This window comes from Corapipo altera, unplaced genomic scaffold, assembly GCF_003945725.1.
Source record: "Corapipo altera isolate COAL_440 unplaced genomic scaffold, ASM394572v1 46, whole genome shotgun sequence".
NCBI lineage: Eukaryota > Metazoa > Chordata > Aves > Passeriformes > Pipridae > Corapipo > Corapipo altera.
Genome location: NW_020884883.1, coordinates 2840990 through 2856968, shown reverse-complemented (window position 1 = coordinate 2856968; position 15979 = coordinate 2840990). Strand labels below are relative to the sequence as shown.

Here is a 15979-nt window from a genome sequence, read left to right as displayed (position 1 = left end):
AAATACAGCAAAGACTTAAAATTTCATATTGTCTTGGTAGCAGAACCACAGATAGATTCTCTGCTTGTGCTAAGGCGTTTGACTACAACAGATCTGTGATGCTTTATTTAGAGTAAGATTTGGACCCTGGGGAATGGGTTTGTGAGTCTCATACAAATTACTGTCTTTAGTGTCCTAATTGATTCCATCTGTAGTTTTACAGCCTTTCCTTTTTTCTTCCTCTTTCCTTTGTAGTCAGAGCTACCTTCAAACTGCAAGTGACGTGCCTGGGGGTCACAACCTGGATCCCTCTGCAAACTACAATTCCCCAAAGTTTCGCTCAAGGAATCAGAGCTATATGAGAGCAGTGAGCACGCTCAGTCAGGCCAGCTGTGTTAGTCAGGTGGGAAATTCTTGTTATAACTTTTCTTATAGGTTAACTATAAGAGGTTTTACTAGTGGATGGGTTTGGCTTTTTGGGTTTTTTTAAAATTTATGTCAAGTTGAAGATGTGCGTTGTCAAAGTAATTCTGTTCTAAGGAATGTGACTCAAAATTTCAAGAAAAGTGCTAAATACTAGAGACAAAAGGATGCTACCACACATAATATTTTCCATCTATTTTTGTTAAAAATATAAATACTGGGTGTTTCATTTTCAGTCTGTATTAAATATTTAAATGTTAAGAAGATTCTGACTGAGAATGAGAAGCACACTCCTACAATACTCATCCTCTGAAAATACTTACTCTGATTTCAGTAAATGTGGATTGCCAGATTAAGATACAGGTTGAAAAAATTGTGCTCCAAAGGAGCAGTGATTCATCTCTAAATTCAACCCCCCATTCTTTTTGGGTGAAGGAATAAGTCCCATCAACTATTCTATGGATGGGTTCTTCTGAAAAGATACATTTTTTCTCCCTAGTGGTTTTATGTCAGTTAGTTAATACTAACTTCTGTTAAAGTGAAATCTGAATCAGACCTGAAGTGCAAGCAGCTTTAGGACGTATGTGCATGTTTTGTTTAGCAGAGGGCTTTACACAAAATTCCCCATGTTTCTAATGTTTATTGGTCCTGACACTTCTTCCCTGTATTGTTTCATGACAGGTGGGCCCTGCCCTCTTCTCAGACATGTTACTTAAGTTTCCTTTGACCATTTAGTGAGCCACCTAAGGGTATACATGCACAATGGTTATGTTAAAAGAGAAATCTTTTTAAAGCAATTTTATATTCATTCATATTCAATTTGTATTGAATGGCTATTCAGACCTGGATGCAACTCATCTAACGTGAGGCTAAAGCTTCCTCTGTAGTTAATGGAGTGAAACAGTTTCTTCCTGGATAATGCACATCCAGAGCGGGCAGAGAGCCCTCTGGAAATGCCTTCAGTATCCACTGACTGTAGAGAGCTGGGAGGGACTAGTCATGTGATTAATACCCTTCAGTCAAATTCCTTAATTTATATGGGGTAATTCTAAGTATAATCTTGCACAACACATGTTGAAATTAGAAACAGCCATTTTCCAAACCTTTCATTACTTTTTATAACTCCCTTGTGAAACCTGTCCTCATCATTGTCATGCCTTGGTTTTTATCATTCTGGTTTGGTTATTTTCTATTTTTATTAGACTCTGGTTTTAAGAAAGTTTCATAATTATTAGATTCTGCATTCAAAGCAAGTGCTGTTGGCTGTAATCTAAAAATATTATCATATAGAACTATTCTGCCTCTTTGAACATGTCTGTGCACAGAGGTGTTCACTGAGCTGTCCATAATGACTAATTGGTTTCAGCAGTGGTTAAAATTCTTCATTCCAATGTGCATTACCTGGAAGATATGCACAAAAGATTTCATTTGGAGGTAGTTTGCTCAATTGGACAGATTAACTAAACCTGCTGGATATAGTTCCTTACTTTTTCAGTTTTCACTAACCTATGCGACTTTGTGTCAGTGACATACTTCCTACCTCACAGTTCAGCGTTTCCAGACCAGTAATAAATGCATTTATTAGGTATTATACAAAGCAAATGTATTAAATATCAAGTTCTGAACCTTTGCTGTTTCCTATTCTTTTTCCATGACACCATCATATTATTGTCCCATCTATATAATAGCAGTTTATATAATTTGTGGTATTTTTTATATCTTTTTCTTGTGAGATCCTTTGTTTTTCACTCCTGACAAGGGGAAGAGTCAAGAAAGATGCTGAGTTCCATGGTTTATATTTTTAATATAAGTTTAATTTTTATTTTTCTATTCCCAATGGCCTTAGTTTGAAAGAAGTGGTTAGGACTTAAAATTTTTATGGACTAAATTATCATAAATTTTCTTATCAACAATATTGCAAAATAGTTCAGAGTAAGATTTTTTAAAATCTTTTCAAGATTGCATTAGTCTACTTACCTTTATTAAAAGTAGATTTTATGAAGGGTAATGTAATTCCTTTCAGAAGAGTTTTAGAAGCCAAAACATCTTACTCAAAATTAAAATATCAGTTATTCATAATCATCAGAACTTTTGTATAAAATTTCCATTTACTTAACCAAAATCCTAAACTGACTCTCTTACTATAATGAATAAAGCACTAGGAGCACTTAGCAGCTGTATAGGAAAATTAATATCAACTGGATGTGCCATTTAGTGATGCTATAAATTTAACTTGTAAAATTATTCATACTGATTCTGATTTTTAGCACTCTCTTTTTTAAAAGAAATATTTTCAGAAAGTCATACATTTGTCTATCCAGTGTTAACTTCCTATCTGATTTTGGATAAACATAATATTAAATTATTCAGATAGATTTACAGGTAGTTAGGACTGACTTCAGTGAACCTGTTAAAAATGTAGGTAGAATTTAGGCACTAATCCTCAAAACTGTGACACACAGTTCCCTACTGAGAGGTTCCATGAGCCTGGCCTGCCTGCCTGAGCCCTGTTTATTATGAAAATTGCCTAAAAATGTATAGTGTTGCATCATGCCCAACCTGCAAGGCAGAGTCAGCAGGTGGATGCTGGGTTCTGCCCAAGCACTGGAGGCTGCTGCTGAAATACCCCAAGGGATGGGCCTGGTAAGGGTGCAGGCAGTGTTCCTCAGCATGCTTGGTGGCAGAACTATCAGACTTTAAATAATGCTGCTGAACAAAAGGTTTTTCCATGGTAGTTGAAATGCTAACCCAGTTAAAGAGGGAGTGAGTTTGGTTTAGGGCCCTTCTCAGCTAAATGTGGTCCAAGCATTACTTTCTCATCTGATCACTTTTCACTCGGTTTCAGACAATGGTTATTCTTTCACATGCTTCACTGGACACAGCTCTAGATGCAATATTTCTCAAACCTTTCAGAAGCATCACCTCCTCTGTACTTTTATACATCTTCAAGAATTAAATACTTGTGTGAGCCCCTTTATAGTGAGAGGAAGATAACCTGCCACACAGGTTAAAAAATGTCCACATGAGTAGTAACTTTGCTGATAAGTGAGGAGCCCAAGCAATCCACCTTCATCTTTTGAGGCTAATATCAGCATGTTTGGTTTCCGTTCTCCTGTCCTGGCAGATCATAGATTTCTATCAGCACAGAGTATTCTTGTTGGTTACAATTAGATCATGTATTTGCCAAAATATATTAAATGTAAAATTAATGTATGGCATGTGTGATGCACTTAATATATACATGTAAACAGCTGATGTACGTTAAACAATGTGAATGTGATCAGAAGGGATTACTAAGTTTTAACTATTTGCTAAAACAGTTCTTCATCAATGTACAGGTGTCCATTTGAGATGTTGAGGCCGTGATGATCACAAAAAAGCAAGTCAAAAATCAAATGCATTGTTGTTGTTTATTCAGATGAGTGAAGCAGAGGTTAATGGGCAATTTGAATCGGTGTGTGAATCAGTGTTTAGTGAAGTTGAAGCTCAGGCAATGGATGCCCTTGACCTCCCTGGATGTTTCCGGACAAGAAGCCACAGTTACTTGCGTGCCATTCAGGCAGGCTATTCCCAAGATGATGAATGTATACCCGCGCTGACATCTTCCAACATCACCTCAACTATCAGGTCAACCACAGGTAAGCAAATCTACACTGACCTTTCCACTGTTCCGCATGTGAGAATATGTCTTCTTGTTTTCTAAAAGGTTGTTAGACACTGTAAACAATTTCCCTGTGTAATGAGTGTTTGATACCACTATTCTTAAGATTGTAATACTGTATCATTGTGGCTACATCTTGGAATGAGCTCCTTCCAGGAAGAATCCTGCATGCATAATATAATGAACCTGGATTTTTGACCTCCATTCCCCGTACGTACAGTTATCTAGGTGCAAATATAAAAATATAAGTGCAAATGGTATCATTTAGATATTGTTAGACATGTCCATGGTTTATCTATCAAGTAGTCGATCTTCAAATGGGATTAGTTGCAGTAATTTTAATTTAGGTCCTTAAGTATCAAGAGAAAAAGAGAAGCAAGATTAAAACTATTTGGTCTAAACACTTGAAGGCAATTAATTTAAAAGGGAATTAATTACTTTTAGGTAAGGTGTAACCAGTTGTATCAATACACTGAATTGTTTCAGACATCTGCCATTACTTATCAGTAACAATTTGCATTCATTGTTATAACACTTAAAATCTTTTAACATTCTTTTGGCAATTTTCTTTTCTCTTAATAATTGCTTAGCAAACATGGTAACTTTATTCATTTTAGAGTATTAGCATGTATTGGTAGAGAAAAGACTGCACAGAAGGCAGTTAAATAATTCAAATGAAATCTATAGGGTAGATGTATTCTTTGTTAAGTGATGCAAATTCACTTTTATGTTTCCAAATACATTAATGTCAGTTCCTAATTAATACTGTCCTTACCTCATACTATTAAATTGCAGTGCAGGCTACCCATCTACACAAGGTAAAAATGAGCTGAAAATGTATCACATAAAAATATAAAAATACTTTTTAAATTATTTGTTTGACACATCTGTTGTATAACAGAACAGTGGGAGCTTAGAAAGGAAGTAAGCTGCAGTTGAATAACATACATTTGCATTCCAGAAGTAGCATAAAATGTTGTTTTATCTTAAGCATAGTATTTTAATTGCTATATGTAACTTTGTGTAAAACTAGAAATTGTGGCCTACAGTGCCCCCTCTAGGGATGTTTCTGTCCTTTGATTAATAAAAATGCTATCAAAATACAAAATGAGATTTTATTGCTACCCCGGAGACTAATTTTCATCTTTATCGTATAGTACATTATGTGATCATTATGAAGACACATCCCATGGCAAAATACACGAATAGATACTTATTTTGGTGTCTGACTTCAGGTACTGAATTGGAATAGTTTCAGAATTACTTTCAGAATTACCAATCCAAGTGGGTTGGTTTTAACCTAAGCTGTCTTGAGTTTATATACTAGATAAGCCCAAAATTCTCACTGAAAGTAATTTGTTTTATTGACTTTGGAATGACAAAGCTGAATAAGAGAATATGTTTGGGAAAGTACAGGATTTGTAGCAAGTATATTTGCATCCCAATGTTTTCATAGTTTTGCATTGATTAGCAGGCTACTGGTTAAATACTGTGGTTTTGAAAACTTTAACCTTCATTTTGCACATAGCTTCTGCCTCATCTCAGAAATGATTTATCAGATAGATTTTCTTGACCACGTATGTAATTACTCTTCTTTGTTGCGGTGAAGTGATATTGACATTCTGGAGAAAAAAGATTATTTGAGGTGTTTTCCTGATCCAAAAGTGTTTCCAGGCTTGTGGACTGTGTACAGTTCTGAGTGTGGTTCTGTATTCAATATATCTTCTCTGTACCACTAAGCAAGTTTGTCCTCAGCTTCTATATAAGGTAAATATTCAAATTAGAAATAATTTTCTGTTTTACAAAAGAGTAAGGATTAGTTGATTCACTTTTAATCAGAAATTTCAGTTGCCAAATAAGTTCTTGTTTTTAAACAAGATTACTCTAGGGGTAATTCTTCTATTTTTCTCTCTTCAACCCCTGTGAGTTTGGAGGGAGATACTTCGTTTCCTATCATTGCTGTAATTCAAAAAATGTCTTACTTCTCCATCCCTCTCTGAAAATTGTAAAAGAAGCAGTTGCCTGAAATATGAAAATGGTGTTGGCAGACATTTGGCATTTATATGGGCTTCATTCAAATAAATATCAAAAAGGTTAGAGTTTTGCATCAGCCTTCAGTTCCAATTCAGTCTTTTGAATTCTTAGGAAAATTACATTACATTAATTCCTTTTTTGCTTCTGATGTAACAAACTCTTCTTGGCAAAGAAACTAAAGTAATTTCTTAGAAAATTAACAGGCTTTTCAATTTAATTATTACGTGCAAAATTTAGTGATATAGGTCATGACTGCCTTTTATCATTGTTGTGAAGCAATTAAATCATAACACACAGGCTTAGCTCAAAATTAATTTATGTAACTAAAAATGTAAACCTAAAATAAAAAATCTAGTATTTGATCTATGAATTCAATTACAAAAGTATAGAGTATATATTTACAGCATGCAGTTTCCTAAAATATTGCTAGATGCATTAACAGCTTTCGGAAGGTAGAAAGGTTGCAACTGTAATGAATATTATGTGGGACATTATTAATGGACTCTGCTAACAGGGTTTTCTAATAGATGGAAAAAGAACTACCAGTATGTAGCTCTTCTTGTGTATTCAACTTCACAGAGATTAGCCCAATGGTTCATTGCTAATATCTATAGTAATGAAGAACACATAACTTTTGAACAGATCCACATAGTTTAATTACTTGTGGAACCAGTCTTCTCCACCTCTGAAGGCTACTGTGTAATAAGTCACAGGGCAGTCCCTGTTGCCCCGGGTGTAAATGAGCACGGCAAGCAACAGTGCAAAGGAGGCAGCCACATTGCTGGCTCAGGGAAAAGCTGGACCTGGGCTCTGTGTGACCCTTGCTGAGACTCATGTTTCATTGTGGTTAGGGCATTTCTAGCCATCGCGTTTCATTTTCTGAAGAGATAATGAACCCACTAAAAAATACTTGATGTTAAAAGCCCTGAGTGACAGCATATGCTTTCTGTCTCTGAACTGTATCCAGTCACAGCTGTCAGATGCACAGCTGAGAAAATACAGCTCCAGCTGCTGCTGCCTCCCACCACGTCCCTCCATCACAGACAACATGTAATTTCCTGAATGGAAAGTCACAGGGTGCGGTAGTCATCCTAAGTGCTGCTTCCTTACAGCTCTGCTACTCCTACAAGCAATGCTTCACTTTTCAGGAAGAGTTCATAAAAAATGGGTCACTTTCCCGGGTAATACTGGTTCCCTATTGTCTAAGCATGTCTGCAGGTATATTCACTATGCTGTCAACTTGGCAAGCTCCTTCCCAGTAACACCTGGGGAGCATGGCAGAATGCTGTGGGAAGGTGCACAAGATGCCTGAGGTATTGGATCTGTATCACTACCAGTTCAGCCTTCAGTGAGCCCTGGCTATATAGTCCTACTGGGAAACAGAGTGTAGAACGCTGGGAGCAGTGCTACAGTGCACTTTATCCCACCTGCAAAACCTGAGTTCTCTTACTGAAAAGTAATTCAAATCCCCTGGTACAACAGTGGACTATACTATGAAAACAACCAATGAGGACATCTGGAAGATACTAACCACTCTCCCTTGTTTTCTGTTTGTCTGAGAAGATCAACTTATTTTTGTTACAAGTTCTATATGTAGAGAGAGTCCTTTATATTACTCACTCCATATGTTATGGAATATATCAGGATATTTCCTTACATGTTTTTTAGTTTGGTTTTACCGTGAATGCAGAAATACTTTCTGAACTGCAACGGTACCAGAGGTAGCAGTTAGGATGGTCTCTTGTGAAACAGGTGAACATGTTAAAATCCCTTCTCTGACAGAGAGAGTTACTTGATATTTGTACCCTTGGCTAACTTGAACAACAAGTTATCTTCTGTTCAGATGTGGGGGACACATATAGTTTGTCCTGATGGCATTATTATACACTCTATGAAACACTTTCACCTTTATTGAGAGAAACACTACCTCTCTAGGCTGGTGCTCAGGATGCTCACCTATCAGATGGAATATCTTCTCAGTGTATATGGGTTTTATATGCAAATTGAAACAGCTAAGCCAGAAATACTAAATATGCAATTCAGTCAGATGTACAAAATCCTTCTCTAGCAACAGGTACGGACTGAGTAGCCTCAGTTAAATTCTTTGGTTTGTAAGCTGATGAATAAAAGATAGAATCATTTTCAGTTTCTTAAAACTACTTCACATTTTCCTCTAACCCATTTTTTTTTTGGCTACAACAGTGGTTTTTGATGAATGGATTAATGACAAAAAAATACAACTACCTGTGAACTTCAGCACAAGGGGACAGGGTCAGAGTACAGAAAGGCATCCTGGATTTCTCTCCTATGTTAAGTGTCCAAGGTCACTTCTCCCACTTCAGGATTTCCAGCTAATCTTGAGAGAAACTTAGCATGAAGCACTGCTAAATTCAGGGAACATAGCTACTAGCCTTAAATGGCCAGTATACTCCATTACAATTTTTTATTTCTATAGAAAATGTAGCATAATGAAAATCTCTCGGATGTTTTCCAAACGTAAGGATTCTGTCAGTTGTGCATGCTCCACCTTTTATCTGATTCATAGTAGGTGGCTCAGCTAAGCTCATACTTGCTAAAGAATTCACCGAAGAAGATGAGAAGCAGAGAACTGTCTTTTGTCCACTTTTCTCAATCAGTTGGACTGTGCTTGGCAATGAGCGAACTTCAGAGAATTCCACGTTTGCTGAACTATTGAGCACTAATTCCAAAACCAATTAATTCAAACAAGGGCACATTGGATGAGGGAGTTTTCAATTAGAGCTCATACAATTACTCAGGATGCCTGAGGAATTGCAGGTTTCCCTTCTCCTGACTTAAAGCTATTTTCAGCTTTCCATTTTTCAAATAAAGGCGTACGTATGGTGAATTTTTACAGCACATATTTGATATTTAGCCACAAAACTCTCATTGCCAGTAAATAGATTGCACAGTCAAGTACTTACAAACATAAAGGCATGAGAATTTGATATTTCACAGAGAAATTGTACTGCTCCATAGTACAAATGCCCCCGCAGACTCTAAAAGGGCTGATTCACTGGTTGCTATCTGAACAGTAATGGCAGTAGATGTTCTTTTTTTAGTTTTGTTGGTTTGTCTTTTTTTTTGCAAGATATGAAGGTACCAAAAGCAGACAAAAGTCATGGTGCTACTACATATGACACCCCTCCCATGAGGAAAGCATAAGAGGGTGGGGACTTCTCAACCTGGAGAAGAGAAAGTTCAGAAGGAACTTTATAAATGTTTCTAAATATAAAAATTGGGAAAAAATGCTTTTCAGTTCCTAAAAGAAAAATTGTTTATGATCAATAAATGTGTGGTTTTCTTTTATTTTGTCAAGTATGAGATACTTCGTCCAGGTGGCTGTTTGGATCTTCTTAATCCAATGCACTATGACTAGGAAAATCCAGCCAAACAGAGGAATATGTATGCATGAAGTAACATCTCCACAACTTCTGTTCCCTCTATAGAAATAAATGCTGAGTCTTAGAGGGGTTTTCTGGTATCCATTGCTAAGTAACAGCTAGCAGTGGAATCCACAACAGGTATGTTTAATACCACAAAACCTTGAGTCCAAATAAGATACAGAAGGCTCTGTTCTCAATTATAATTTGCTTATTGACTTTGCTCAATTACTGTTGAGGCTCCATGGAATTATCTGACACTCTAACTCTCTGCAGGAAACACACCATATATATCTCTGTGAGCACTTCAGCATCCTGAGTTAATATTTTGGTGCTGTGCCAACTTATGTGCCTACACTGTGAGAATAAATCATATACTGGCAAACGATGAGCCTAGTCCTACACTTGGATATGCACACATCATTTTCATTGTTCTGGGTGTATCTGGGGGACATAATTAGTTTTTAATTATTTTAAACATGTTGAAGTTCTGCTGCTATGCTGACACTGCTGTTCAGTAGCAGCTCTGTGTGGTGGAAATGGCCCAGGGAGTCACTGGGATGAAGGTGACACAAACACTTTGGTTCAAGGAGTTCAACAGAGGATGGCTAGGGGCCATCACAACTGTTTATAAACCTGGGATTCCCTGAAATGGAGTAAGACTGTGCTAATTGGGGCTGCCTCGCCTCTTCAGGCTGATGAGGCATGAAAACAGTTGGAGCAGTAGCCAGGAGCTTTTCATAATTTTCATTCTCCCTGGTACAGATTATCTTCAGACACAAAGATAAAAAATGAAGCCACTGACTTCCATCTATGGTTAGTTTAAAAAATGTGTAATGAATGTTTTTCCTTTGCTCCTGCTGCTCTGTGCTTGACATAATTTGTCCGTAACTCATTGGATTTGCCAGACAGCTGGTTCTTTCTTTATTAAAAAGGACATCCATAGTCCCTCTCCTGGCAGAATTTGGCTTCAAAGCTATTCTATTCATGGAGTTTTCTCACTTTCATTTGCTGTATGGTATTATATGGGAAAAAAAGAAAAAGAATTTATAAGATTAAAAAAACATGCGAGGAAGGTGATTCACTGCTCAGTGTTTGAAGCCTTCCTCACATAGTAGAAGCTGACAGTGGTGGACATAAATCTCAGCCCAGTTATTTAGCCTGAGGTTGCCAAAAGAATTTGTCCTCTGGTGGGTCTGTGCAGCTGGGGGAAGATCACAGGGTGGGAGAGTCTGGAAGCACCGGGTCATCATGCTTCCTTGCAGTGAAAAAGAAGGCAGGACCCCTCTCCTGCTAGAACTTCTCCTTCTGGGTTCTTCCATAAATGAAAATAACCTTCTCAGAAGCTCTGCATGTATTCAATCCTGGTTTTTTGTTGCAGGCATATATGTCAGGAGCCATAATAAATTATATGTGCACTGGAACTACAATGCTTGCTGTGCAGAGTATGCAGGCATCATTTGATCCATTTCTGTGTCAGGAAATTTATTCAGACTGAGGTCTACCCTGGAAAGGCAACTGATAAATCTGATACTTAAAATGTACTTGAAATACTTTTTTCCAGGGGATCAGAGAAAATAAAGATACTGGTGACATTCCTAGGGCATAACCAGACAGGATTAGCCTTTGACTATACAGGTTAGTTGAATGGTGTGGAGTTTGCCTCCATATCAAGGCAACCAAACATAGAAGCTTTTGTGCAACGTAGTTGTCTCAGTTCCCATGACAACAAACTCCGATTAGTTCAAAGACAATTGGCTGGTACCATTTGAGACATTTAAGACATCCACACAAGACCTAAAAGAGAATTGCATCATTCTGGACAAGAGGCAGTTGGTCAGGCTAAAAGGCCTAGGATCTCTGAAAAGGTATTATTTACCTGTGTTTTGGTGAGTTTGACTCAGACTGAATACAGTGTATGAATCTTATTATGCACCAACAGAGAATCAACAAACCCTAACCTACATTGTGGTGTCTTATGGTTACCTAATAGCAGCTTGATACTTACCAACAAAGTCTGTACTCACTGCAAGACCAAGGTTCAGTCTCAGTTTATAGTCCATTAAAATATACACACACTTGAAACCACTAATACCAGAGCAATCCAAGCAGCTCGCTACAACTCCTCAAGGGCAACTAGGGGGCATCCAGGGTTAGGGAAGACACTCAGTTTGAAGAGACTAACCTATCACTTGGCTTTCTGAGACTAAACATGATATCAAGGACGTATCAATGAGTCATGATTTTTATATGCATTTCTTTACCTTTGGGGATACTGCTGTGTCCAGAAAAATACATATATTTCCATGCTCTGTCTTCTTCCCACAATTAAAAAAATTTTACAGATTTCAGTCTTAAAAATTCATCTCACGAATTATGCATGATGCATATATCTAAAATGTAACTGTCAAAGGCAGTCACATTATTATCCTATTTTAACCAAAGAATATATATCTCTTTTAGAACTGGTATCTGTTACGAAAGAAGTGATCCTCTGGACATCCCTATTTCTCTCTGTTGCCTATAAAAATAGTCTACAATGATAGCATTGTGTAGCTAGCTAACTTTCATAAATCTGAGGCAAAAATCAAACCTATTCAAATTGCATTATAGGATGAAAACAAAGATTAAATCCTGGTCCCACTGAAAACAAGGGTAACCGAGAGAGCCATGCTCTGACTTACAGAGCTGAGAGGTCAAAACGCAGCAGCATCATTTTCTTCACCTAAACACAGGGCTGGGAGCTTGCAAGTGGCTTTCTTAGCACTGGTTTTGACACTGATAGCAACTCCATCAGCTTCTTGGGTAAAATGATTATTTGATTTGACAAAAAAGTGCACTCTGAGATTGTGTCCAGACTTGTAGCTCTCTGTGGATTAAATTAATTATTTAAAGGTATTAAATTATCTCTAGTTAAAATATTTTGTAATCACTTAAGTTCTTTAATGTCAGATGATTATCATAAAGTAGTGTTAAAATTACGCAACATTTCCTTGAGGGTAAATGAACAAATTGTTTTTCTCATCCTATTCAGTTTAGAATTCCTTACTGTAAGTTAAATAAAATCACAAGCTACACACAGTTACTGTAAGAAAGAAAATAGAAAATAGAAAACCAAAACCAATTATAAGCCTACATAATATGTTCATGATGGGGTTTAGGAGGCTGATGGAAATTATTGAATTGAATGAGAAGGGTATGTAGGAGTTCAAGAGGAAATTCTATTGAAAACCATTTTCAAATTTTCTATTTTATTTCAATGTGAAAAGAGTAGCACAATAAGAGTGTTTTTTAGTTTCTGGAACTCTTTTTTTTCTCTTTGTCTCCTACTGTTTTGATGATGTGACAAGTACAATCTGTATTCCTGAAAAGCTGCACACACATTCTGAAAATTAAATTTAGTTAAAGGAACATTTTTCCTTCCTGCAACTGAAACTGAGATGGTGTTTTTTCATGCAGTATTTCAGAGGCACATAGGAACTGTTTGGAAGAGCAATACAGCTGTCAGCACTTTACTGTGCCATCTACAGGATGCTGGTTAGGCTATAATTTCTTGCTAATTAACTGATCTAAAATAGAACCCTTTGTAACCAGTCCATTAGCAATCTATGAGGCTTGTGTTGCCCACATCTCTTTTAATTTTGGCAAAGGCCTACAGTTTCTGATCTTGATGTCTTGTTTGATTTGCATTTCTGTTTTGAGACTAACATTAATTACACTGTCAAAACAGATTTTATCATTTATGTAACATGGAGCTGCCTACAGACCTAAGTTTCCTCAATATGGAGGTAACATATTGCACACTGAATAAGTTGATTACAGTAATTCCTTTTATATTTTTCTTCTCCTAAAAGACTCTTCTGTGTACTTAGTCTCCAGCTTTTTCCAAATATAGTGGTCACATTACCACTTAATTGTTAGTTTCCTGTACAAAATCAGATAGCTGTGCTTAATCAGATAGAACTTAAGCCTAAAGGGATCTACTCTAAATATTGAGACTAACCTGATGCATGCACAGATTTATTTTTATTAAAAAAAAAAAAGAACAAACAACTTTGCCTTTAAAAAATAATTTTACTTTACCCCAGTAAATTCTAATTGAGGTCACATGTCATACTACTGGCTTCAGTCTTTTTTCACAAGTGCTATATAGATTCTGTTCAGCAGAGAGATATCAAAAATAGATGTCACTTAAAAAATAGTTTTTATATGGAATTTGTTTGACAGCAGTGTTTCGGTGATATGCTATTTTGAAAAACTCTTTTAAAAAGTTTCATATAAGAAACACAATTCTTGTCTATGTAAAGAATATGTTAATATAATGGCCTCTATCCTGAGCTGGTGTGAATTGGTCTGATTCCACCAACTTGAATATCAACATCTGCAGTGAGATTAACAGCATGGTCTAGTCCAGTGCCTAAACCCATGGAACTAATTTAAAAACTACAGAAATACAGAAGGGTGGCTTTTTATACCTCTGTGAAGCTAGAAAGGTACCTTGGGCCAACCTAGTACTGGCTGCTGTGTGGTAGCTTCAGCAGAAAGGATCAAGGAGCAGAAAATTATGTTTCAGTCATTAATGCAGGCAAATTCCACACAGGTTTGCTTTACCAGCCAGCTCACAGGGGATGTGGAGCAGGGGAGATGAAGTTCCCACCTTTTCAATGAACACAGGGAACAGAAGACTGGAGTGATTATGTCCCAGTACAGACCTGTTCTGTCACAGGGACAGAGCTTTTGGCTGGAGTTTATCTCACCCCTTTGGGCATTTCATAGAAACATAGAATTGTTAAGGTTGGGTAAGACCCCCAAGGTCATTGAACTTCAACCTTTGACTGAACACCACCATGTCAACTAAATCATATCATCAAGTGCCAGGCCCAGCTGTTTCTTGAACACTTCCAGGATGGTGACTTTCAAAATTAGACATCCTGATCTGATTGTCCTTTATTCTCTTCGTGGCTGACAGAAAAGAGCATAGGATGATTCATTTCCTGGTAAAATAAGCATCTAAGATGGGTGAGAATTGCCCCCACAATTGCTTATTTTTCTCACAGTAATTCTAAAAGACATCAGGCAACTAACTTAGACCTGGATGACTGGGTTTTTTTCAGTGACTAATGTGAGGTGAGATGGATTCCCATGTATAGTTCTCAAAAACTGTCTTGAGGGTATGATGTAATTCACTGTTACTGAAAGACCTTACTTAAAATACTGGCACAGAATGAATGCAGCATTTTGCCCTCATGGACTATGGCAGCATGAGACCACCAATTAACATCTGATTTAGGGTGTAACAAATATCCAGGTTTACCTAATCATAAGACATGTAAAATGATCCAACAGGAAAAAAGGTTATAAAGTTATAGATGCCTACTACCCAGACAATGCTTTGGGTTATGTAGTTTAAATAAAATGCAGCCCACCATATAAACTGTGCTGGTAAAACTCATCTGGGTATAAACAGTCTTTTCAAGAAAATATCTCATAAAATTTTCACTCTGAATATATCACTGTTTCTTATTGCTTAATCTGAAAAGGAAGAAACAGGGTCTTTTCATGGATATCCAAACTCAAGACTTTCTACTGTGAAACTGTCTGGTTGCTTTACTGACTAGGATTCATTGTGGTGGGCTGAATGGGAAAAGGGAAGAAGCAGGAAGATAGGTTAATAACTAAAGTATGTCTCTGATTATGTTAGAGGGAAAATTATTCAAAATTCAATTAGAAGAATTATCTTAATTAAAGCCAAAATTATCTCTTGAATTTCAAGCACAGTATGACATTGGTAAGTTTTAATGACTACTTTTGCAAGGTTGAATCTCCTTACAAGTAAAAAAACCCAAACCCCTGCTCTCAATTACCTTATAAATGGAGAAAGTCTTGCACATGGAAAGCCCTCAGAAATTACAGGATCTTTCACTACCAGAGCAGCAAGCAAAGATGTAGACCTATTCAGGGAGCAGCAAAGAAAAGGACTGGAGAACCCTGGACTCTATGTGACATGTTTCCCTCACCTGCCCTACAGTCATACACAGCCACTGGTTTCGACTAAGTGCAAACTGTGTGTTTGAGAAGTACTCTGAAGGACTTGTGTTTACATTCAGTTAGCAATGCCTAGGTTCAGGTAATGGAGCAAACCATGCTTTTTTAGTGTGCAGCATGAGCACAAACTGCTCCAGCATTGAAAAGAGAAAGTAGACCCCAATCACCAGTGTAGGTCTTTGAGGTAGACACTGATGGCCCACATTGAAAATGGCAGACTTGGATCCAAATAGACTGATTTAACTTAAGGTTTTCCCCTCATTCTAATAGATACATTTTCTTAATTAAATACCAGAGGCTACCACATGTCAAAACTAAGCATTTCTAAATCTTATTGTTATGACTCAATTTTAAAGGTTTTTCTGATTCAAGAAGGAAACCCCTTGCTAGCATTCCAGAATTTGACTATAAGGAAAGTAGATTTCTTTTGTACAGT

General features: G+C 37.0%; 1 protein-coding gene across 12 annotated transcripts in view; it reads left to right on the top strand.

Moving 5' to 3' along the window:
- DLGAP2 (DLG associated protein 2) overlaps window positions 1-15979 on the top strand; it is a 399013-nt gene that overhangs the window by 341878 nt on the left and 41156 nt on the right. For all 12 annotated transcript variants that reach the window (XM_027640961.1, XM_027640973.1, XM_027640965.1 and 9 more), the window contains 2 exons: window positions 235-382; window positions 3821-4040. In XM_027640961.1, the coding sequence (XP_027496762.1) occupies window positions 235-382; window positions 3821-4040 (368 nt within the window). The remainder of the gene's footprint in view (window positions 1-234; window positions 383-3820; window positions 4041-15979) is intronic.